This window comes from Bos indicus x Bos taurus, chromosome 5, assembly GCF_003369695.1.
Source record: "Bos indicus x Bos taurus breed Angus x Brahman F1 hybrid chromosome 5, Bos_hybrid_MaternalHap_v2.0, whole genome shotgun sequence".
Classification (NCBI taxonomy): domain Eukaryota; kingdom Metazoa; phylum Chordata; class Mammalia; order Artiodactyla; family Bovidae; genus Bos; species Bos indicus x Bos taurus.
In genome coordinates this window covers 107,667,617-107,694,435 of record NC_040080.1, presented here as the reverse complement: position 1 = coordinate 107,694,435, position 26,819 = coordinate 107,667,617, and the positions used below count along the sequence as shown (strand labels likewise).

General features: G+C 39.3%; 1 protein-coding gene and 1 pseudogene across 4 annotated transcripts in view; both read left to right on the top strand.

Annotated features, from left to right (window-relative positions):
- Window positions 1-26,819, top strand: part of TMTC2 (transmembrane and tetratricopeptide repeat containing 2) — a 414,619-nt gene that overhangs the window by 293,898 nt on the left and 93,902 nt on the right. For all 4 annotated transcript variants that reach the window (XM_027543229.1, XM_027543232.1, XM_027543231.1 and 1 more), the window contains one exon: window positions 162-283. In XM_027543229.1, the coding sequence (XP_027399030.1) occupies window positions 162-283 (122 nt within the window). The remainder of the gene's footprint in view (window positions 1-161; window positions 284-26,819) is intronic.
- LOC113893830 lies at window positions 18,237-18,337 on the top strand (annotated as a pseudogene).

Genomic DNA, 26,819 nt, shown 5'->3' with positions numbered 1-26,819 from the left:
AATTAAATGAGATAATGGATGAGAGTACTTCTCACAGAATCTGAAAATGTATAAACATGTGATATAAACACATGTGGAATATAAACATGTGATATGATGCTGTTGCAAATGTTCTTGGAAAACTGTACGTCAGATTGATTTTCCTTTGATTCTCTTGTCAGGTGAAGCGTACATGCGGTTAAGCATGCTCCCGGAAGCAGAGCATTGGTATATGGAATCACTGAGATCCAAGACTGACCACATCCCTGCTCATCTTACCTATGGGAAACTGCTTGCTCTAACAGTGAGTAACTGTCTCTTTCACCCTTTAGAAATTGGTTCTCCTGTGCAGATTGAGGTAGATAGGGTCTGAGGTACCTGTTCCTGGCCAGTTAATCTACACTGTTAGGATGTATTGATGGTCATACTAAATTAGAACAATAGACAAAAAATATAGAAAAATGAGTTTCTTTGGCTATGGGGTTTGCCATAGATAAAGTATGATGTGTATCCTTGATGTAACTTAGTTGAAATGTATAAATGGGGAACCCAAAGTGTGTGATTATATAATGAACTTGTCAAAATAGCAATATTTGCATAAAGATTATATTCTGTAAGCCAATGTTAACCCCAGATTGTCTATAATACCTGATTGTTTCCAAAAAGCAAGTATTATATAAGACATTGCATGTGTGTCCATCAGTGGCACCTAGAATTCCTGTTAACTGGAAGTCATTCTGTAAGAGAAATGCACCCATAATTTGGCTACCCACTATATGATGAGTCTCTTGGACATATTTCTATGAAAGCGATATTGGAAGCATAAGGACTTGTTTATAGTCAACCACTGTGACTTACAAAAAATTGTAATTTTATGTGCTTCAAGTAATAATAATATTCTTTTTTTGTTTTCTACAATAAGAGATTGTTTAAAATATTTAAATAACTTTTCTGAGCTCACCAACTAATATATGGTACAACTAGCCTTCAGTCTGAATCTAAATCTATTGTCTATGTTATTTTAATCATATCCCTTAATTTCTCTTCAGTGTTACTAAAAATAAGTTAATATTAGCAAAACATAGAGACAATGGTCAGGAAAGTAATTCCTAAGTAAATTCATAGAAAGGTATCTTATAATTGTTTAAAAATAATGTTATTTCCCATAGAAGATGATAAGCTAAACCAAGTACTACCTTTCCATTCTAAGATACCACTAAAATGCTATTAAAGAGATTATATAGGCAGACCAAGTAACCAGAAAATGTCTCACTACAACACATCTAAGTATGCTTAATAAAATACAACAGATATGCTCTTAATGCATGGCTGAGCTCAAAGCGTAGGAAGAGAATTTCCCCAGGATGGAAATAAAGCAGTAACTAAACACCAGAACAGTAAACAGTAGGCTGATCTTAAAGTTGATTTGGGATGGTTTACTAGTCTTAACAACCCATGGGAAGGAGCTTATTGTCTGTCTTTCCTTCTTGATGGAATATGAGATGAAGTCTTGAACCAACAGAAGGCCAGGAATTAGGTGTCTGAATAAAGTAGGAAAGTTCATATCCTCTGTGAAGGAACAATGTAGAAAAAGTTCACATACTGATAAAAGAGGGCAGCATGAAAGTTTGCCTTTCTCAGCATGGAATCTGAAATCTTTGCAGAGAATTTGTCACCACTGTCCTCCCCTCACTGGGGTTTGGGTTTTGAATTTACTTTACTTGAATGAGCAAGGAATTCCTAGGCCAGGAAATTAAAGTCAGTTCACTGAAAACTCTAGCTGAAGATGATACTAAACGTGTCTTTTGAAAAGACATATTTAAATCTAGAAGATTTACAGAGTGGGTTTTAAAAAGAACGGTGAGCACAGAAATGGTGATTGTGTGAGTAAATCAGAATAAATTTTTACTGAATAAAATATTGAGAGGGAATAACCTCGTAGGAACAATCAGAATGGGAGGGGAGGTGAAATTTAAGTTGATTTTTGAAACTCAGGTAGCAGAAAAAGGTGTTACAACTGATTCATCAAAACTGAATAAAGCACTGTCTAAAGGAGGTTTGGAATGGGATAAAAATAAGAAATCTAGAGACTCAAGACTTGGTGGTAGCTGACGTAGAAGAGAGTGCATTAAGGAGAATAAAATAGGGTAATCAGTTGTCTCTCCCCGTGTGCACAGCCCTAGTAACCAAGCACTCACTGCAGGTCAAGGGAAGGTATGTTCTTAGCGGTGAAGCAGTTGAATGAGACAGCTCCCTAACTCTGCAACAGCTTGCCCAGTCGAGGGTGGAATGCAGAGGGGAATGACAAGAGGACTGGTCAAATGTTTTCCAGGGGAGTACTCAGACTGTCAATACCCCTCCCCTATTACATGCAGAATACAACTACACAAGAGTTGATACCCCCAACCGGCAACACATATACACAAACCTCACCGCCCAAGAAATGGTAGCATTTTTATCTGGAGAAACTGAATCACTCTGGGGAAAAGATTTCCATATACCTACATTTGGAGATCTCTGAAAATGACCCGCTCCCTAACCACACGTACAAAAGGGACTCTCCAGTCTAGAAAGCACGTTTATGCCTAAGGAATTCATTCAGCTTTTATTAACTCAACTTGTAAAATAACAATGGGCAATCAGAGATCGTCTGTCATATTAGGAAACCCTCAAATGTAAAAGATTGGAGCTGAAACAAATGATTAGCAAAAGGAAATGAGGGAACAGAAGAAAAAAAATCATTCGAGATGGTAGTATAGCATTTTGTGGAGTGCAGGATGACATAAAAAAATAAAGATGAAAAAATAAGAGCTTTTAGAAATTAAAAAGTGATGGCAAAACAATTTTCATTTGAAGGGTAGGAGAATAAAGATGTGGAAATATTTTCATATACAAATAAAAAAAATGAAATAAAATATGTGAAAGAATTATGAAAGAAATTAATGTGGGGCCCCAAAAAATAAGGAACAGAGAAAGGGAAAGAACATGACTCAGAATTGCAGGGTATGAGTTGCTCTTTGCGCCATTTACCAGATCATACTATGTCTAGTCTAATCAGTTAGAAAAAATGTATTTTACCTTACGAAAACCTTTTCCATTTCCTTTTCTGATAGGGTGGTAATTCACACAGCTCCAAATAAGAAGAGAATTCATTTATACCTCTTGTTGCAATTACTGCCTTTAGATGTTCTTATGGAATTAAAATATAAACATTTTAAATTAGATTGATAAATGGCCACGTTCAAAGAATACCACCATCAAAAATAAAATTTTTAAATGCCTGATTTATCTTTCCTCCAATAAAATCACTTGGAAAAGAAAAACATTGAAAACTTATCTGTACCTAATTCTGAATATCCCTAGACTGTGACATAACTTTGTATATAGAAACCACGTATCCTTTATTTTTCCTTCTTGTTTTCAAGCCTGAATATTTTAAGTTTCCTGTACTAAAACTATGATTTTACAAGCTGCTTTATTTTTAACAAGATATTTTTAAAAACAAAATTTTGCAGTTTTAATTTGCTCAAACATATGGAAGGAAGGGAAGAAAAGACATGTATTACAATTCAAATTCTAATCCCCGCCCCCAACAGAACTTTTATAGCTTCCAACTTGCTGATTAGATGAAATATAAACCCTATTATGGAATGGCTTAAACTCACAGTGCCAGAAAGTCCAAAACCATCCTTAATAGTTTCTTTTTGAATTATGAGATTTGGCAAATTTCTGATCCCAGTGGATTGCCTTTGTCTGATTTTGGGTTTCTTAGCCTGGTGAAATGCCATTGACTTAACATGAAATTGGCAAGGTAGAAAATGCCACACATTTTGACTTCTGAATGCTTTAAATATAAAATATTATAAAATGGAATTGGCTATTACTCTGAAGAGAGAGGAAAAGAAATGGAATGGTGTTTTTACTGTTCCATCAGAACTGACCAAAGATGCAATACGTACTTTGCAACAGACTTGCAACAAAATTAGACTTGTATCGTATATTAAGATTTCATATAAAGAATTACATTTTTCTGAAACAACTTGGACAAAAACAAAAATGTTGGTGCTTTTATTATAGCTAGTGGTATGTCTTTCAGAACATTTTTGTACAAAATTTTCTTTCAGAATTTTTAGTATAGATAGTATTTAGAAAAGTTCAAAAAGATTTAGGATTTCCCAGAATGCTATGACAAATTCCATAGATCAAATCCTTTTTTATTCCTCTGACAAAAATGTTCTTTTCCTCTCTCTGCCTGTTCAAATTTTATTTCCCTCTGTGAAGTCTTGCCTGCGTCTTTTAAGCGATTATTTTTTTTTCCTTTCTCTATACTTCCATGGTGCTGATTTTCAGTATCTCTGTAGTGGCACTTTTCCCCTTGAATGGCAGATATAAATCTATGTCTTTTGACCCTGAATGTGGGGCGGAGAGTAAGTCTTTACTTATCTTTTTATATCTTTAGTATAAGGCATTTCACAATCTTAGCCACTGTCCTTGCACCCTCCTTTGTATTTCTTGTTAAGTTATGTAAGGGCGGGGCATGTGTCATTTCCCCCAGTTTTGTTTAGATGTAATTGCTGTATAGTACTATATAAGCTGGGCTTCCCCATTGGCTCAGCTGTAGAGTCCGCCGGCAGTGCAGGAGACACAGAGACATGGGTTTGATCCCTGAGTCAGGAAGAACTCCTGGAGGATTAAATGGCAACCCACTCCAGTATTCTTGCCTGGGAAATCTCGTGGACAGAGGAGCCTGCAGGTTACAGTCTCAGTTCAGTTCAGTCACTCAGTCATGTCCGACTCCTGTGACCCCATGAATCGCAGCACACCAGGCCTCCCTGTCCATCACCAACTACCGGAGTTCACTCAGACTCATGTCCATCGAGTCAGTGATGCCATCCAGCCGTCTCATCCTCTGTCGTCCCCTTCTCCTCCTGCCCCTAATCCCTCCCAGCATCAGAGTCTTTTCCAATGAGTCAACTCTTCGCATGAAGTGGCCAAAGTACTGGAGTTTCAGCTTTAGCATCATTCCTTCCAAAGAACACCCAGGGCTGATCTCCTTCAGAATGGACTGGTTGGATCTCCTTGCAGTCCAAGGGACTCTCAAGAGTCTTCTCCAACACCACAATTCAGAAGCATCAATTCTTCGGCGCTCAGCTTTCTTCACAGTCCAACTCTCACATCCTTACATGACCACTGGAAAAACCACAGCCTTAACTAGACGAACCTTTGTTGGCAAAGTAATGTCTCTGCTTTTGAATATGCTATCTAGGTTGGTCATAACTTTCCTTCCAAGGAGTAAGTGTCTTTTAATTTCATGGCTGCAGTCACCATCTGCAGTGATTTTGGAGCCCCCAAAAATAGTCTGACACTGTTTCCACTGTTTCCACATCTATTTCCCATGAATTTATGGGACCAGATGCCATGATCTTCGTTTTCTGAATGTTGAGTTTTAAGCCAACTTTTTCACTCTCCTCTTTCCCCTTCATCAAGAGGCTTTTGAGTTCCTCTTCACTTTCTGCCATAAGGGTGGTGTCATCTGCATATCTGAGGTTATTGATATTTCTCCCGGCAATCTTGATTCCAGCTTCTGCTTCTTCCAGCCCAGCGTTTCTCATGATGTACTCTGCATATAAGTTAAATAAGCAGGGTGACAATATATAGCCTTGACATACTCCTTTTCCTATTTGGAACCAGTCTGTTGCTCCATGTCCAGTTCTAACTATTGCTTCCTGACCTGCATACAAATTTCTCAAGAGGCAGGTTACAGTCTAAGGGGTTCCAAATATTTGGACACGAGTTAGTGACTAAATAACAACGACAAGCTATGTAAGTTAAAGGTGTACAGGTAGCTCATTTTTAAATATTCTTGTTTCCCTAGTCTGAATCTCCTTTTGCCAACATGTGCATTGAGATTTACTATCCATGCTAAGGCATCACTCTAATTCCCAGTGGTATATACTGAATAAATGAATGAGAGTGGCCTGATTGTGGAGTGGATTCAGTATAATTTTCAAGACCCTGGAAGGGGAGGTAGGCACAAGAGGGTGTACATCTCCTGAATGCCTGTGATTGATATGTGTTATTTCATGAAGCTTTTTGATGAGTACTACCTTCTTTTTATAAATGAGAAAACTGAGCTTCTAAGGTTTAGGACATGTCCCAAGAATAAATAAGCTACTCAATAGTAGAATTGGAGACATCCTCAAGTACTTCTTAATTAAGCATCGTTAATATCCATTCTATATAAAATAATTTTGTGTGATGCTTTCCTTTCTTTTATACCTGATTAGAGATGCTAAAAGTAAGCTAGTGCTCCTGCCTCCCCATAAGGTATGAAAATAGCTTATTTTTAGGCATTACCTCTAAGTACTAGTTTAGTTTGAATGGGTAAACACATTTTTATTATTAAGCTTTATAGCTCATGAACTTAGGACTTCTGTTTTTGGCTATTGGCACTTTTAAGGTCCTATGTTCCTCAGTCACCAATGTTCCAGGGTGCCCTAGAAAATAGTTCTGCTTTAGGGTCATTGGTAGCCTCCATGTTTAAATATAGTTGGGCCTGGGTGACCCAACTATAGAATATATAGAGCTTTCATACCAATGTCATGTCCAGTTAAAATACTAAACACAAGTTCTCTTTAAAATTGTGATTTATTCCTTATTTGCACTTTGTTACCTAGGACTAATGCCATGAATTTAAAATTGGACAAGCATTGAGAAAGGAAGGAATAAGTTTCCATTATCACCATGTTTCATATGGTTTTATAGTTGTTTCTAAAACCATGTATATACTTCAGTTGTGTGTACATCCTTACTTGTTTTTGGTCCTCCTTTTGTCCTTGTTCAATTTATTTCAGCCAAATATTTTATAGTTTTTTTGAGCCAGTAAAATTAGTATTGATCTAAATTGTAGTAAAAGGAACTTGGCCGTTAGGTTATTTTCCAGATTTAGGTTAGTAAGAGAGAAGGAAGGATATGGGAGACTCTGACAGTAATTCTTGATACAGCAAACCTTTATTTTGGCTACTGCATGGAAGTACTGAGCCAGATTTCTATGTCTAGCCAAAGTTAATTGGGCTACATAAAACTCCGGTTGTGAAAGTACTTGAAGTTCCATGGAAAAGTTCCCTACCCCAGGCTAGAGAGGTGTCAGTGCAGTTTATCTGGGTGTGCAGCCCTGTGTGCTTCCTGGGCCTTTTGTAATGATGATTACTGTTTAGAGCTGAGATTATTTTTCCATTTCGTCTTCTCTAAAGCAAAACTCTTCCCACTTGGCACTGACTAACATTTAGGTTCCATTGTTTTATTATAATCACCGTACAGTCATGTTTAGATTAGAGGGAGCAGGGAACAAAAAATTTTCCTGTGACTCACTGAATGATTATTATGGATACATACCATTGAAGTTACAAAACTTATTCTGTGAAAAGAGAAGGCATGTATCACATATATTGTGCTACTGAAATATTGAATGGAATGTAGAAGAAAATTTGATTCAATGCCGTGTTCAGCTAAGCATTTTATATCAAGTTGCCACATCTAAACTTACTGGCATTCTGGCAGTAATTCACTTATCGTTGTATTATTTTTAGTCTAAATCATAATGAATCTGATAGTTCTTTTTATGCATTTTGATATGTAGAATCAATCTTTTTTTTAAATTTAGGTATAGTTATAAAATCGATCTTATAATTACTCTATTTGTTGCCGCCAAGTGACCTACGAATCCAAGTACCTCTGAAGTATCTCAGATTTTTATTCTGCTTTTTTTATGTCAGTTATTGAAAGTCATTGTTAAGAGATATTTTCTTTTGCCAGATATTCTCAGAAATAGTAAAATCAAAATACTCAAATTCTCAGGCATTGAAAGTCACGTGAAATAATCATACCTAGCTTTATATCTAAGTATCATGATGCTATGTTTGAAAAGCATGCTGCTGCTGCTGCTAAGTCGCTTCAGTCGTGTCCAACTCTGTGTGACCCCGTGGACTGCAGCCCACCAGGCTCCCCCGTCCCTGGGATTCTCCAGGCAAGAACACTGGAGTGGGTTGCCATTTCCTTCTCCAATGCATGAAAGTGAGAAGTTAAAGTGAAGTCGCTCAGTCGTATCCGACTCTTAGCGACCCCATGGACTGCAGCCCACCAGGCTCCTCCATCCATGGGATTTTCCGGGCAACAGTACTGGAGTGGGGTGCCATTGCCTTCTCCCTTGAAAAGCATATTTAGGGGTAAATAAGATGATACTGGGCTTCCCAGGTGGCTCAGTGGTAAAGAATCTGCCTGCCAATGTAGGAGACATGGATTTGATCCCTAGGTTAGGAATATTCCCTGGAAAAGGAAATAGCAACCCACACCATTATTGTTGCTGGGAAATCTCATGGACAGAGGAGCCTGGTGGGCTTACAGTTCATAGGGGTTACAAAACAGTTAGGTACCACTGAGTGACTGAGCATGGTACAACATAACCTAACATCACAATTTCCACCTTGTCATTCTTTCTGCTGCATCATGTTGACTCTCCGGTTATGTAATAAAGCGTTAGCACATTTTAATGTGAGTTAAACTTCGTTTATAATTTATATTTTATATTTACCTGGTTTGATAATTTTTAATAGAACAAAATTTGAGCATCTATAGTTATTAAAACAGCATGCTTATTTAAACCCATGTTTACATTTTGCTCAGTTGGTAAAGAATCTGCCTGCATTGCAGGAGACCTGGGTTCGAGCCCTGGGTAGGGAAGATCCCCTGGAGAAGGAAATTGCAACCCACTCCAGTATCTTGCCTGGAGAATTCCATGGACAGAGGAGCTGGACAGACTACAGTCCGTGGGATTGCAGAGTCGGACATGACTGAGTGATTAGCTTTACTCTTTTAAAAGGTGGTACTGACCGCATACACTTTCAAAACAAATGTCTTTCATTCCAGTGATTGGACCAACACTTCCAAAAGAAAGTTGCCTTTTTTTCCCTTGTAACATCTGGATGTTTGTGTGTGTATTTATACAAACAGATGTACACACAGAGGCATATATGTAAATGAAGCCACATCTATTCTAAAATGTGAGAGATTTCATTTCTGAAGCCTCATAAACAGTAAATAGTACAGGTGAACCTATTTTCAAAGCAGAAACAGAGACACTAGACATAGAGAACAATGACACCAAGGAGAGAGAAGGTGGGATAAGTTGGGAGAGTGGGCTTGACATATCTACACTGCTGCTGTGCTTTGCTGTGCTGTGCTCAGTTGCTCAGTCAGGTCTGACTCTGTGACCCCATGGACTGTAGCCTGCCAGGCTCCTCTGTCCATGGGAATTCTCTAGGCAAGAACTCTGGAGTAGCTTGCCATGCCCTCCTCCATTTATATACTACAATGTATAAAATAGATAACTAATGAGAGCCTACTGTATAGCACAGAAGAAAAGGTAAAATCTCTTCATAGGATGTATATTAAGTTAACCTTAAAAATACATTTCAGTATCCATTAGGTTTGATTCCACTTATACAAGGTACCTAGAATAGTCAAATTCAGAGAGTCAGAAAGTATACTGGTGGATGCCTAAATAGCCTGGGAGTGGGGAGGGAAAATGGGGACTTAGTGTTTAATGAGGACAGAGTTTCAGTTTAGGAAGGTGCAAAATTCGAGATGGATGATGGTGAGAGTTGCGCAACGATGTGAAGGTACTTACTGCCACTGAACTGTACAGTTCAGTATGGTTAAAACGGTATGTTTTATATTGTGCGACTTTTACCACAATAAAAAAAAACATTAAAAAATTAAAGCAGGGGTACTCTTTGTTGCAATGTGTGGGCTTCTCATTGTGCCGGCCTCTCTTGTAGAGCAGGGGCCCTGGAGTGTGTGGATTTCAGTAGTCGTCGTGCGAGGCCTCAGTAGTCATGGTGTACACGCTTACTTGTCCCAAGGCATGTGGATCCTCTGGGATCAGGGATAGAACCGTGTCCCCTGCAGGCAGATTCCTAACCACTGGACCACCAGGGATGTCCAGGAAATCTAATGTATTTCTTAATTTTATTTCTCCATAGGTATTTTCTTTTCTCCGACTTTAAGATTCTCTCTTTGTCTTCAGCTTTCTGTAGTTTGGAAATACTACGCCTCGGCTTATTATTTGGGGATTTATCTGGCTTAGTGCTCTCTGTGTTTCCCGGATCTGTGGTTTGGCCTTTATTATATTTTGGAAAGTTGTGCATCAGTATTACTTTAAATATTTCTTCTGCCCTCTTGTCTTTCTTTCCCATCTGATATTCCAGTTACTGGTATGATTGTTACATGTTTTGAGGTTTTCCTATAGTTCTTGGATGTTCTGTGCTTTTCATTCATTTTTCTCATTACATTTCAGTATGGGAAGTTTCTATTGACTTATCTTTAAAGTCATTGATTCTTTCTGTGGTCATGTTGAGTCTTCTTATGATCTCATTAAATTTATTCTTGATTTCTGTTATGATATTTAGCATTACTTCTAATTCTTCCTTAGAATTTCTCTCTGCGTACATTATACATGTGTTCCTGCATGTTGTCTACTTTTTCCATTAGAATCTTTAACATGTTAATCATAGTTATTTTAAGTTTCTTTTCTGACAGTTATAACGTATTTCATGTTTCAGTATCTTAGTATGGTTCTGATGCTAACTTCGTCTTTTTGGACTCTTTCTTTCCTTTTGTCATGCCATGTCATTTTTTTGTGGGATGTTGGATATGTTGAATTCATCATAGAGCATATTTCACAAAGATTATTCTTCTTCGCCTGCCCTCACCAGGAGGGGATCTTTTTTGGTTCTTTACTGTGAGAACCTCATTGGTTTCTTTGGAAATTAAGACCATGAAAGAGTGGGAACCACACCCTCCACCCAAAGACTGGCCTTCAGGATTTTCTCACTCTCAGGCTAATCCACAGTTGGCTTCCAGCAAGTCATCAAAAGTACCACTTAAAGTGTACCCATCAATTCATAGCTCCTAATTTGATGAAGACTGTTTGGGAGGTTGATGTCTAATGAGTTCTGTGAAACCTTCATGGCATGTTTTTCCAGTCAAGAACAAGAGGGCCTGAGATGTTGACAGTGATAATTTAGACCTGAACTGAAGACTATTAAATAGTCTATCTAGAGGCAGAGAAGTTCAGACTTAGTATGTTCCATCTCTGTGTCACCTCTGTACTTGATTTTTTTCCTGTTTAGTGACCCACATTTTCCTTGATCTTACACATTTTCTCAGAGAGAGAAAATCTTATTCTGTAATAATGCTGAAACACCCACGTGTGTATGCTTCTCCTCGCACACTCTGCTGAGACTTGGGAAGGATCCAGTTTGGAGATATGCTGGTCATACGCATTTATACATACAAACTCACTCTCCTGGTAATCTGCCAGTCTCTGACCGTTTACTGTGTGTGTGTTTTGCCTTTTTGCCTGGATTAGAGGTTCCTGTAATTGTGTATGTACTATCTCTGGTCACTTCACACTCTGGAAATTAAAGTGAATGAGCTTTGCTTACTAAACAATTCTTATTAAACATTGTTTAATATTTAATTTCAATAGCTCTTTCTTTGTAAGTCACAGAAATTTATTATTCACAGAACGTAACTCAAGAAACATTAGACTAGCAGAAAGTAGAAATTTGGTAACTTATATTGTTAAGTAACCTTATTTTTTCAAATACATGGGTTTTGAGATGGTTGATGTCAAATGAACCTTTGTTAGCTTCATGGCCTTTTAATGGTGTTAAAACAAGGAACGTTTTCTCCATTAGACTGACTTTGAAAATAATTTCCTGAATTTGGATATTGTAAAGAGAACTTGTAAGCCACCAGCACTTGGACTGAGCAGGTAGCCTATTGTCTCGATGCTTGGCCAACTTTTGCTCTGTCTGTGAACCAGCTGAAGTATGATACCTCCTTTTTGAGCCCTCCCCTCATTGGACTTGCTCAGACACAACGGATTCCTTGGTTTCTGTTTTCTCCTTAGGTACTATGTACAATGAGAGCCTTTTTAAGTATGATCCTGCAATTGATAAACGCCCATTTCCAGAGTCACCATGGTATTATTCAGTCTATAAGAGCAGGAGTCATCTCATAATCCATTGCCTGACACCATGCTTGGCATACAGTGGATACTCTCTGAATCTCTGCTGAGGGATGGGGTTGGGTGGGTACATGAGTGTATGGGTGGACCTACTCCGTAAAGCTCATCTTTAAATAGCATAATGATTCCTCGTAATAAACTTCTGGACCAGGTCAATAATGTAATACCTTAACTGTGAAATCAGATTGTCTCTGTTTGAACCCCGGTTCTGACGAATCAAGCTTTTGTGCCTTGGACAAAGTAGACTAATCTCACTGTCCCTCAGTTTCTTATTTTGTAAAACAGATGATAATAATAATATCTCAGGTGTAATACAAGGATTTAATATGACGATACAGAGAAAGTGCCTGGAATAGCACCTGGCACGTAGTAAGCTGCTCTTAGAGTGTTTCTTTTCTTCTCATATAACCTGTAAAGAGAAAGTAGAATTGCAATGTGCTAGGACAACAGACTCCCAGAAAAATCTGCCTTGGGGAAGCAGAGATGAATGGAAACTTAATTACGCTTGACAAAGATCAGATGGCCTTGTGCTGTGAAAGGATATCTTTGTTCATGTCTTCTTTGTTGGGAGTGTGGCGGAAATAGGAAGCTGAGGTCACCGTAAGACCTCACCGACGCTGCTCTCGGGTCTCCTGGTTGCAGCTGATATTGCAGTGTGACTGCAATTGCAAGCCATTGTCGACTTGTCTGATTTAGGTGAATACTTGTGAGAGGGAAACAAGAATTAGGGTAACTATAGAATATTTGTCCAAACCAGGAAGGGTTGGCTATTATTTTTACACTATAACAGTGGACATAGAGTAGTTTTAGGCAAACCAGAATTACTTCTGAGAATCACTTACAAAATGAGAAGCACAGTATACCGTTTCAATATGCATGTGGTCTGGTTTGTATAAGAACCTTTCTAGGACGTTTTGGCTTCCCTTATAGCTCAGTTGGTAAAGAATCCTCCTGCAATGCAGAAGACCCTGGTTTGATTCCTGGGTCAGGAAGATCCACTGGAGAAGGGATAGGCTACCCACTCCAGTTTTCTGGCCTGGAGAATTCCATGGACTGTATGGTCCATGGGGTCCTAAAGAGCTGGACACTACTGAGCCGCTTTCACTTTCAGGACATTTTACCTTTGATAGCCATCTTTACCTTAAAGTCCTTTCAGAAGAAAATAAGGGGGTCATTCATTCCAATTCCATTTAATTTTGTTTGTTAGTAAATTAAAATACAGTGGATTTTAGGTCTTGGCTACTATCCCCAGTCTCAGTGTCAGCTGGCTGGATCTAGGAGAAAAGGAACTGGCATTCCTTTTCTCTGTCATGGATTGAAAAACAATGGAAGCAAAGGAGTATGATGTGAATTAAGAGCTTAACTTTCTTTAATCTGAATTTTTAACCAATGATGACTTCCCTGAATTGAACTCCGTTTTTTAAGCCAGTAGAGTTTAATCAGTCCTTTGATTGACAATTGAGAAAAGCAAAACCTATTCAAATTAGTGGCTTTCCTTGGTGATTCATCTTCTTGGTATCAGAACCAGACTAGAATTCAGGTTCCTGGTGTGCTCAGATGGTAGAGAATTTGCCTGCAATACAGAAGACCTGGGTTTGATCCCTGGGTTGGGCAGATGCTCTGGAGAAGGAGAAGGCTACCCGTTCCAGTATTCTTTCCTGGAGAATTCCATAGACAGAGGAGCCTGGTGGGCTACAGTCCATGGGTCACAAAGAGTCAGACACGACTGAGTGACTACCACTTTCTGTGACTGAATCCAGTGCTTTTATGCAGTACACTGGTTCAGTCATCAAAGAGAGTTACATCTTAATAAATTAAATAACCCTCTCTATCCTTACTGCTGAAGATTTCGACCAAAAATAGGTATGAAATTAGGGAATTATTTACATCTGGCTTTATCTTCTTGTGAGAGCATTTGGATTTTAGAGTCGTGGCAGCCTGCCAGGGACAAATGGAGGTGCAGAGATCGCCTGCCCGTCATCCACCACCTTTTATGGTGTCAGGGGATTGCTTGTTCTGCTTTGCGACCCAGCTGCAATGCAGCTGTTGTTGGCACTCCTGCTCTCCACTCTCACAGAGCAGCTTTCCTAACCATCCCCATGGGGTTTAACTGCTGAGCACGAGTGTCGGTTCTGAGCTCTGTGAGCCAAGGCTGCCTCTTGGGGACCAATCAGCGTAGCAGCTTTCCACATCATAGCTAAACAGTTTGGGATGGAGCAGTCCAGCAATTTCTCATGACAAACAAGAAGCACCCATTTGCACAAACAGCGCAGCCGGATGGTTGAAGTTGCTGCAGGAGCTAAATCTGGGGGCTTTCCGATGACTGACTCCTGAAACGGAGGTCACGTGGACCGCTTTGTCCATCTAAAGTGTCCTGTCTACTTTCTGTGAACTTGTGGTGCCATCTTTGGACCACGGAAGGCTAATTGAAACTGTGGTTTCTCTTTTCTTCCCCTTGTCTAGACGAGGTATTGACAGTGACAGGAGTGACATTCTGGGTATCACTCGAGCCTCATGATGTTCTCAGATTTACCCACTGAAGCCTACACGCTCTTTCGTGGAGGCAACAGGACTTCCCAATGAGAGTAGGAAGTGTGTTTTCAGTATTTTCTTTTCCAGTATATTTAAAGTTTTCATGCGTTTATGACTGCCTACCATGTATCTGGCAGCTTTCCAGGTGGTTCTAGTAGTAAAGAACCTACCTGTCCAGGCAGGAGTTGTAAGAGTTTCAGGTTCGATTCCTGGGTCGGGAAGATCCCCTGAAGGAGGGCATGGCAACCCATTCCAGTATTTTTGCCTGGAGAAGCCCATGGACAGAGGAGCCTGGAGGGCCATAGTCCATCGGGTCACAAAGAGTCAGACATGACTGAAGAGACTTCACACACACAACATCTGGCCCTTGGCTAAAACTGAAGTTGCTCAGTCGTGTCCAACTCTTTGTGACCCCATGGACTGGAGCCTGCCAGGTTCCTCTATCCATGAGATTGTCCAGGCAAGAATACTGGAGTGGGTTGCCATTTCCTTCTCCCGGGGATCTTCCCAACCCAGGGATTGAACCCGGGTCTCCCGCATTGTAGGCAGATGCTTTTGCTGTCTGAGCCACCAGGGAAGCCCCAGCCTTTGGCTAAGTGTTGACTAAATCAATCTCCTACAGTGGTTTATGATTAGAAGAGATTACAAGTGGGAATAAGAGTGCATATGGTAAGGGTCTGGTAAGGGTCACAACAAAAGCAGGAATCGAGTGTTCTCTTAGGGGACCCAGAAGGAAAAGACTCAGTTTAAAGAATTCCAGGCTGGTTTATTTTGGCCTTGGTTATAATTGGAAAGTTAACTAAGAATTCTAGAATTTCGAGGTTTTCTCTTTTCATTTTCAATTCAACTATGAAAAAGTAAATCTACACATTAATCTTTATTTCCAGTTCCAATTTATGTTTTGATTTTCTGTGTTCTTTTTCCAAACACTCAATATGTCTCATTCTCTTCTATTGACATGATCACGTCCCTTCTCCTTCAGAGCCAGACATATTGACTGAGGGCATCAGTTTCCTCAACCCTCTCCCCAGACTTACCCCCACTCCTTCTGGCTTCAAGACCTATTATTCTGTAAAAATACACCTTACTGAACTTACTAGTGTCTGATCTCTGTGTCACTAAACCCACTGGGAGTTTTTCAGAAATTGACATAATTGACTACTCGTGTCTTCTTGAAATACTGTTTTACCTTACTTCAGTTCTCTTGATTCAGCCTGACTAACAAACCACATCTTTGACAGCTCAGATGTCTCAATGGTACTGTATAATTCTCAGAACTGAGCTTGTGATTTTCCTCCCTTAACCTGGTCTTTTTCCATTATTTACCTACTTTATCTCAGTTTCAGGATCAGAAACCTTGAGGTCATCTTTGTGACCTCCATCTCACACCCTCTCCCTCTCCTATCCATCTTGTAATCCTGTCTGTATGACCTAAATATCTCTCCTGTCAGTCCACTAATCTTCCTCTCCATTATCAGCCCAATCACTGTCTTTTAAAAGCCTGGATTAATCTGCCTGCATCCCTTCTGTTCCCATTACAACTGTTACCCACACAACCCTCAGAAGTGATATTGACAAAACAGATAAGGACCAACTCCTTCATGTAATCCATCTGAAGGTGGGCTCTACCTTCAACCTTTTCAATAGCCCACCTCTATTCCTTCTCTCTGGCTCCCTCAGCCTGGGTTCATGCAGTGTTTTTGCCATAGAGATGTTACCTTTGTTGTGTCTCTACTTCACGTATTTTTGTCTCCCTTCAACTAGTTAATCACACAGCTCTCAGATTTTTTAGAGCAAGCAGGACTTCCTTTGGAAGACTTTCCCAAGTACTTCAACTAATTCTAAATGAAATTCACTTAGAATATTACGTTGTACGCATGATACCTACAGTTTTGGACTCTTCATGAAGGCAAAAGACAGTGAAGTCGCTCAGTTGTGTCCAGCTCTTTGTGACCCCATGGACTGTGGCCTATCAGGCTCCTCCCTCCATGGGATTTTCCAGGCAAGAGTGCTGGAGTAGATTGTCATTTCCTTCTCCAGGAGATCTTCCCGAACCAGGAATTGAACCCGGGTCTCCGGCATTTGAGGCTTTACCGTCTGAGCCACCAGGGAAGCCAATTTTAAGTGGCTTAAAGGCTTGAAGGCAAAGGTTGTTCCTAATTCACCATTCTCATCCCAGTGCTTAACTCTGCTTCTGCTACTGCTGCTAAGTTGCTTCAGGCATGTCTGACTCCCAGTAAATAGTAGTTGGATTAAGGAAATCAATGAATAAACTTAATGGATTGCTGAAAGTTCATTGTTTTAACTACAAACACATATTTTTCTATTTAATTTATGAGTCAAAGAGAAATTCTGTGTACTATTCTGAAGTCTAAAGATAGCTGATTTTGATATTTAAAAATGATTTCATAATTCTAAAGTAAAATTTTAGGATATATATATCTGCAATTTAGTTATAAATGTGTTTAAAGAAAATTTCTACTTCACCACAGCATCCTCAGACATTTTAATAATGAAATATTCTCATAAATTTATATTATAGATGGAGAAGAGTTTTAACTTAACTGAGTTTAGGGTAGCAATGCAATGTAACAGCCAAAGCAATTTCCCCAGATAGAGCTTAAGATGTGGTTGTATTCTATCAAATTAATTATCTCGTATTGAAATGTTATTGTAGTACGTGTGGATGACCTCTTTAAGCTTGAAGGGAAACTATGCAAGTGAACAGAGGTAGAAAGGAAGTAAAAATTTGTTATATAACAGGATATCTGAATAAAGCTAAACATCTTTCATTATGTAATATTTTGGAAATTGGCTATTTGTATTAATATGCTAAAATCTTAACTTTTTTTTACTCATAAATGTCAAAGATGTATAGAAAGCAACATATATATTTTTACTAATAAAATATTTAAAATATTTGTGAAAGTCAAGCTACTTATTTTAAACAGTAATTTAATATATTTTTCTTCTCTTTTACTGAAACCATGCTTTAAATAGAAGGCTTGTTTTGTTTTTGTTTGATTTTGTTTTTTTCCCCTTTTTTCTGTTTTTGCTTTCCTCTTGGCATTCTTGCAAGTTTTCTTTTAACTTCTTCTCAGGGAAGCTACCAGATAGCTGGTGTTTTTGCCAAGGCTTGATCTGTGACTTCCTTTCTGGTCAGGCTTTCTGAATTAGTCCTCCACACTCTCCTGCTGTAGCATCTCAAAAATAGGAATTGGTTGCTCCATGACACATGTACCTTCCTACCAACACTTGCTCTCAAGAAATCTTTTTCATGTGTATAAATGATACCTGCATTCACCTAGGTGCCACAAGCCAAAGCTATGGAGTCATCTTTGACTCCTGTTTTTATGTTATACCTATATCCAATCTTATCAGTCATATATCTACAAGATACTCCACATCTAACCACATCTCACTGGCTCCACTGCTTTTACCCTAGTCTTTGCCATGGAGTATTAACAACCTTCTAAGTGGTCCCCCTTTTTTCTATGCCTGATGCAGTCAGTTTTCCGGTCAAGATCTCAGTTTTTTGTTTTTTTTTTTTTTTTTAAAAATATGTGAGATCATGTTGTGCTTCTATCTAAAATCCTCCATGGTGTTCTGTTCTAGTTAAGAGAAATTCCAGGGCTTGCTTCAGCAGCACATACACTAAAATTGAGATGATGCAGAGAGGATTATCATGGCCCTCACACAAGAGTGACATACATTCATAAAGTGTTCCATATTCTGTGTAGTTCCCAGAGGCTGTTCGGTGGCTTTGCTGGTTAACACCAAGGAAATGCTACGCCTCAAAGCAACATGTGACATCTAATGTTGAAACTGTGATTTTTACTACCAAAACAAAAAGTTAACTCCAGACTCCTTACAGTGACTACTTTGCCCTAAGCAACCTGATCACTCCAGTGTCTCACACTCATTTCCTGTGATTCTTCGTGGAGTTTACTCCCCTGCCGCCATATTGGTTTTCTTGTTAGGCTCTAATGTTCCAAACATGCCACGTCTTTGCATGGTTCACTCACTTCCTTTACTTAGGTTGCTTTTCCAGCGTCAGCAGAGACTTTTCTTGATGACTTTCTCAAACTCCATCCCACCCCTAGTGTGTGTTGCTGTCTCACATTAGCCTGTTATTTTTTTTTACTAAACTAGTTTAGACCGACGGTGTCACTGCTCCTGTGTGAACTACCATTCCACCACTAGAGTGTGAACTGCAGGAGGGCAGGAACTTCATCTTAATTACCAGGACTGTAACACAGCATGGTACATAGCAGGAGCTTAATTCATTTCTGTGTAGTGAAATGCCACATCTCTGACGAATTCCCTTTCCAGTGGATGAAGTTGTTCTGTGTGCTCAGAACACTTAGTTTGACACTAACACAGCAGTATTTTTTTAATAGTTTACTTTAGGTATGTACTTCCCTCTGCATCAGTCTTAAGATCCCAGAGAAACAACCCTCTCATTCACCTTTGAAATCCAGCAGTAAAATGAGCCAGTATTGATAGAGGTAGTGCTAGCCTCCTCTTTCATTAAAACAATAGTTAACTAGAACATAAGCAGCATCTTACAACCTGCTTATTTCATTTAGCAATGGATCATGAAATATCTGGTGGTTTAAATACTTTCTACAAAATCATTTTAATAGATACATATTTCCTTGAAATGGCATGTGGTTAACCAAGTCTATGCTGGTAGACACTGAATTTGTATAAACAATGCTGTAATGAAAATAAATAGCTACCTCTTGGAATTTACAGGTATTTCCTTAGTACAAATAACAAGAGATAAAATTGTTTAGCCAAGTGTATCTGTGACTTAAAAGTTTTGAGGCATAACAAATTGCTTCCAGGAATATTACTGTCTTTTTCTGTCCTTTAGCTATGTGCTAGCTGAGTGCAGTTTCTAATGAGCCATCAGGAATACTGAGGTCTGTAATTTGGGAGCAATGTTTCTAATAGATGATTAATATCTCAATGCATTAATTTACCTTTTAGGTAAATTGAATATTGAGTAAATGTAACATGCCTTTTTTAGGGATATTGACCCTTATATTTTGTTATTAACAAGCTGCTGATTTGTGCCTGTTGCTCAGGTAACACGTTTGGCATTGAAGCCAGAATACCAGCTGCATATGGCTGCTGCACTATAACTTCTTCAAATGAAATTCAGTCTGCTGCAGTCTTTTATCCCACTTTGTCTGCCATTTCATTTCAACCAGTTTTGCGGCCTCCTCCCGTCCAAAGGTTCACCTAAATCTGAAGGCTTATTGGTATTCAGAAAGCTAGGAAGTGATTAAATGCATTCTTTTTAATGACTGAGTAATACTCCATTGTGCATTTGAATCAGTTCTAATGAGGTGGATGAAACTGGAGCCTATTATACAGAGTAAAGTAAGCCAGAAAGAAAAACACCAATACAGTATACATCAGATCAGATCAGTCACTCAGTCATGTCCGACTCTTTTCGACGCCATGAATCGCAGCATGCCAGGCCTCCCTGTCCATCACCAACTCCCGGAGTTCACTGAGACTCACGTCCATCGAGTCAGCGATGCCATCCAGCCATCTCATCCTCTGTCGTCCCCTTCTCCTCCTGACCCCAATCCCTCCCAGCATTTTCCAATGAGTCAACTCTTCACATGAGGTGGCCAAAGTACTGGAGTTTCAGCTTTAGCATCATTCCTTCCAAAGAAATCCCAGGGCTGATCTCTTTCAGAATGGACTGATTGGATCTCCTTGCAGTCCAAGGGACTCTCAAGAGTCTTCTCCAACACCACAATTCAAAAGCATCAATTCTTCGGTGCTCAGCCTTCTTCACAGTCCAACTCTCACATCCATACATGACCACAGGAAAAACCATAGCCTTGACTAAACGAACCTTTGTTGGCAAAGTAATGTCTCTGCTTTTGAATATGCTATCTAGGTTGGTCATAACTTTCCTTCCAAGGAGTAAGCGTCTTTTAATTTCATGGCTGCAGTCACCATCTGTAGTGATTTTGGAGCCCAGAAAAATAAAGTCTGACACTGTTTCCACTATTTCCCCATCTATTTCCCATGAAGTGGTGGGACCGGATGCCATGATCTTCGCTTTCTGAATGTGGAGCTTTAAGCCAACTTTTTCACTCTCCACTTTCACTTTTATCAAGAGGCTTTTGAGTTCCTCTTCACTTTCTGCCATAAGGGTGGTGTCATCTGCATATCTTAGGTTATTGATATTTCTCCCGGCAATCTTGATTCCAGTTTGTGTTTCTTCCAGTCCAGCGTTTCTCATGAGGTACTCTGCATATAAGTTAAATAAGCAGGGTGACAATATACAGCCTTGACGTACTCCTTTTCCTATTTGGAACCAGTCTGTTGTTCCATGTCCAGTTCTAACTGTTGCTTCCTGACCTGCATATAAATTTCTCAAGAGGCAGATCAGGTGGTCTGGTATTCCCATCTCTTTCAGAATTGTCCACAGTTTATTGTGATCCACACAGTCAAAGGCTTTGGCATAGTCAATAAAGCAGAAATACATGTTTTTCTGGAGCTCTTCTTGCTTTTTCTATGATCCAGCGGATGTTGGCAATTTGATCTCTGGTTCCTCTGCCTTTTCTAAAACCAGCTTGAACATCAGGAAGTTCACGGTTCACATATTGCTGAAGCCTGGCTTGGAGAATTTTGAGCATTACTTTACTAGCGTGTAAGATGAGTGCAATTGTGCGGTAGTTTGAGCATTCTTTGGCATTGCCTTTCTTTGGGATTGGAATGAAAACTGACCTTTTCCAGTCCTGTGGCCACTGCTGAGTTTTCCAAAGTTGCTGACATATTCAGTGCAGCACTTTCACAGCATCATCTTTCAGGATTTGGATACATATATATATATGGAATTTAGAAAGGGGGTAACGATAACCCTGTATGTGAGACAGCAAAAGAGACACAGATGTATAGAACAGTCTTTTGGACTCTGTGGGAGAGGGAGAGGGTGGGATGATTTGGGCGAATGGCATTGAAACATGTATAATATTATATAAGAAACGAATCGCCAGTCCAGGTTCGATGCAGGATACAGGATGCTTGGGGCTGGTGCACTGGGATGACCCAGAGGGATGGTACGGAGAGGGAGGTGGGAGGGGGGTTCAGGATGGGGAGCACATGTACATCTGTGGCGGATTCATGTTGATGTATGGCAAAACCAATACAATATTGTAAAGTAATTAGCCTCCAATTAAAATAAATAAATTTAAATTAAAAAAAAATAAAGAAAGCTAGGAAGGAAGCTGCCCAAGTCAACCGGGTCTGAGCTAATTCCTCACCCTGAAGTATGATGGCTCTGCAGTGGGACCGGGGATGGGTTTCAGGGAAGCCTTGTTCAGGTCTGGGAGTTGTGTTTCTGGGCACCAGCCTTGCCCAGGCAGGCCCCAGAGCCATACCTCCCTGCTGAGGTCTCAACACTTCTTCTGGATGCTACCCTTGTCCCCACTGGCTGCCCTTAATTTGACATATGTTTAGGCTTAATGACATATTCCAAGTGTCTATGAAGTGGCTTCTGCTTTGGGACATTTAGGAAAGAGATCACAAAAGACCTGAGAATTATAGAAGGTGAAACTTGAGGGATAATTCAGTGAGAACCACAAACTATTATCATTAACCTGTTTAGCCACATTCATTTTGGTTTTTTTTTTTGTTTGTTTGTAGCATTATTCTACTATTTTTAAAACTTTCTAGAAGAAATAGTATTCTGCCCCTAAAAAATGAATGTCATCATCAGATTTTGGGTCCCTGATGATTTGATGGTAAATACTGTAGTAGTATAATAATAAAGCATTTCATTCTGAAGGTTATCATTGTCCTTACCCCTTCACTTTGCCTTTCATTAGGGTTACCTCTGGCTGATTATGCATAATGACTTAGAGAGGGACTTTAGAACTAAATGGTTTGATGTAAATCATCTTCATTAGTAAGATTTAATTCAATTGTTAGATTTTTTTTTAATGATCTATTTCTTATGAGGAGAAAATGTTTTATATCCTGAAGACACTTCATATATAAATAATAATGTTAAGATGTACTGTCAAGCAATGCTTCTTCTGTTTGTAAATGAGGACCTCCACAAATTATTTTTCCAAGGCTGTTTTATTGCTTTTCCTCTTGCACTCAAACTATAATGCAGGTGCAAACAACATATTTACTAAACTATGTATAAGCTTTTTGGCTTCCCAGGTGGCACAGTGGTAAAGAATCCACCTGACAATGAAGGAGACGCAAGAGACGTGGGTTCAGTCCTTGGGTGGGTAAGATCCCCTGGACTAGGAAATAGCAACCCACTCCAGTATTCTTGCCTGGAAAATTGCATGGACAGAGGAGCTTGGGACTGAGCATGCACACACTAAGTTGCATATATGCTTTTGCATGCTCAGTCGTGTCCAACTCTTTGTGACCCCAAGGACTATAGCCCACTAGACAAAGATTCCCCTGTCTATGGAATTCTTCAGGCAAGAATACTGGAGTGGGTTGCCATTCCCTTCTCCAGGGGAGAACCCAGGTCTTCTGCAGTGCAGGCAGATTCTTTACTACCAGGGGAGCCCATATAAGCTTTTAGATCCATTTTATTGGCTGCTTCCCGTTCTTATTTCTTGTCCATGTAGATACACATTTGAATGAGTGACCAACAGTTACCATTGTCAGACATTCCCCCAAAATAAACGCTAAATGTATGAAAGTGACTGCAGGATCACAATTGCAGAAAGAGACTCTTCTACAGTAAACTTAAAGCAGCATCTAAATAGGAGTAGAGTGACCCAAGGAAAATCCTCTGGTTTATTTTTTGTATTATTCCAACTGATGTTACTGGGTTGCCTAGTTGACTCAGTGGTAAAGAATCTGCCTGCCATTGCAGGAGATGCAGAAGACAGGGGTTTGATCCCTGGGTCAGGAAGGTCCTTAGAGAAAGAAATTCAACCCACTTATTCTTGCCTGGAGTCCCATGGACAGAGGAGCCTAGAAGGCTGTATAGTCCACGGGATTGCAAAAAAGTTGGATACGACTGAACACCCATGCCCACAACTGGTGTTCCTACCAATGCTGAAGACACAAGTAATCCCTTATTGGGATATAAATATTTGGATGAGAATCAGGCTAGTCTGAGGACCACTTTTTATGGTTTATCAGGAGGCTTGGGTTCAATCCCTGAGTTGGAAAGATTCCCTGGAGGAGGGCACAGCAACCCACTCCAGTATTCCTATCTGGAGAATCCCCATGGACAGTGGTGCCTGGCAGGCTACAGTTCATGGGGTTGCAAAGAGTTGGACACAACTGAGTGACTAAGCACAGCACAGACCTTAGCTCATGTGACAGTTTCCATCTGTAAAGTGGATAAATTACTGCTTTATTCATAGCTCTGTAGTTTACTGAAAATGTGACCACGTGAATAACTAAAGAGTTACTATATGCTATTAAGTTATGTACAGGAAAATAGTGGTGGCCTGTTCATTTGTTGACTGATCATTATATTTATAGAATATTTGGATGACTATAGAAGAAAAAGTAAAGTCTTAAGGGAGTAATCTAGTTTAGAGGACAAGATTAGTATGCTACTTACGTTACAAATATATATATGCAAGAATGTAGAATCTTGATATTTTCAGGTCATTCAGTAAAATAGCAGTTCTAAGCTATGACATCAAAACACACTTGTGTGTAGGGTGGTAGATATAATGAGTGATTTGCTACTAAAAATAAGTAAAAAAATTGGTGTATGATTAACTTTTTTTAAAAAATGAGACAGTTCAAGCTGAAGCCATTGATAGTATATAATTCTCTCATGTTTAATATTCCTGAGTGCTTCCTTAAGCAGGAGCTCCAGGTTTGGGAGGAATTGTGTATGTGTAAATATTACTATGTAAGTATCTATTTTTATATTCCTTTATTTCATAGTTGGAAAAAGCATTGATCAGCTGTCAAAAGAGATGCTGTTTACCTTGTATACCTGCTCAGGTGGGTGCCTGTTTCTGAGCAGGGAACGTAGCATCCAGTTTAATTAGAAAACAAAATAAATGTGCTGCCAACTAATCATATGCTGTAAAACAGGCTACCTAAACTTTACTGAATGTTTACATTAATGTTTTACTGCTGCCAATCAGAAGAGGACCTGACCAAGCCTAGTTCTGATTGAGGATGCTTTTTTTCATGAATTTAAATGATACTAATCTTGAGTCTGTGTTTTTCATACTCAGTAAAGTGCTGCAAACTTTATAAGTAAGTCAGGAAATCTGAAATCTATAGTAACATTGAAGATGTGAGCTGGAAGAGTCTTTTATTGGAGGAAGGGGAAAGTGATAGGAATGGGAGACATTTTAAAGGAAAATTTTGAAGTTTAGTTTCTACCATGACATGAAGTTCTACAAAGTGTTTTTGAATTTTGGTAATTAGGAACCAGATAGTGGGCCTTCAAGGTGGAAAGAATGATTTTTTTTTTTTTTTTTTTTGAGGAGATAGGAGAAAAATCAAAGAATGTCAGAGCTTTCTATGCTGCCAAGTAAAAACCCATCTTTCTCCTTTGATCACTGTTTACTCAAGTGCCAAATTATGAGGAAATTAAAAATCTCAGACGATTATATAAAATTGCTGAAACCGGTAATTTCCAGTTGACTTAACGATTTTTAGCAACCCCTCAAAATTGGTATTATGTTAATCTTTCCAAGTGAGGAAAAAGAGGTTCAGAGATGTTACAAAAGATACTCAGCGTCACACAGCTAAATAAACTGAGGCAAAAAGATTCAAACAGAGGCTTGTTCGGCTCCAGGCCAGATCCCTCAATGAGAATCAGAGAAAGTCATTGTTAGCCCTCAGTTCTCTGCGGCTGACTCCCTTGCTTATTGGGTTACTTGTTTTCTATGTACTTCCTGCAACTCGGACTTGCAAGGGACACTCTGTGTGGTTCACTTGAGTGGTTATATACTTACTACTTAGTACAGGACAAGGAATTCAATAAAATTTTAACTTAAAAAAACAAATGAATATGCCAATAAGTATGGACCTGGCAGTGGAAACTGAGCCACTCCACTCACATTTCCCTTATTTGTCACACTGACCACAGGCCCTTTTTCTTGGTTTTCTCAAACACCACAAGTGTCCAAACACCCCAAACAATACACGCAATGAGTAAGGATGGTTGATATGAGGGGTTTTGTATAACCAGAGGCTATTCCATAATGCTTGCTTGTAGAAATGCTGACATAATCTAAACGATGCCAAGAAAAAACCTGCTGAGACATGATTTTTTCTTCTTCTCTACTTTTTTAACCAAAGTTCCTCTAAAACAGTAATAGTGAAAAGAGTAAACTTGATTAAACTTAGTGTTACCTCCCTACTACCCTTCCTATGATCCAGTGATATGTGTGTTTGGTTGGCTTATGCGTCTGGCTGAATCTTGAATTTTATATACTCTCCTGAGACTTTTATTTTCCATATAATTTGGCACTTGACTAAAAAGTGATCAAAGTAGAAAGATGGGTTTTTACTTGGTGGTTTGCTACTTCCCACAAAAAAGAATGTTCTGTCCTTTAATATATTTGTTTTGCATCTAGGAGGTGGTAGGGCTCACTGTCTTTTAATCACTGGGTTCATTTGAGTAACCTGAGATGACTGGCCTTTGAATTTTGATTTATTTTTTAAACCTATATACTGTTGCTTTAGCTCAGTCAGTAAAGAATCTTCCTGTGATGCAGGAGACCTGGGTTCAGTCCCTGGCTCTGGAAGATCCTCTGGAGAAGGAAATGGCAACCCACTCCAGTATTCTTGCCTGGAAAATCCCATGGACAGAGGAGCCTGGTGAGCTATAGTCCATGGGGTCGCAAGAGTCGGTCATGACTGAGCAACTACACCACCCCACTGCTGCTTGGCCAGTGGAGTGTACACGTGAGGATTCTACTACACTGCTTACTGTGACAGTGATAAGTGAGCCACTCTCTTCTCTTCTGTCCTTAAAACTTAAGTGGAAGAAAGTTCACAGCCGCCTTTATGTTTTTGTATAAAACTTTTGTCCAGACTCTTTACCAATGATAGTTTTCATTTTGTATCTTTCTTTTATTATCTTGTGCAAGTTCTTCCTATCTTATTTTCCAGTGATGATTTAAAGACTGACCAAGTGTTTTGAGGCTCTGAATAAAGCAAGATACAGTCTTTGTCATTCAGAACTCTGTATTTTATTGCATACTATGTACGTATATATATATAT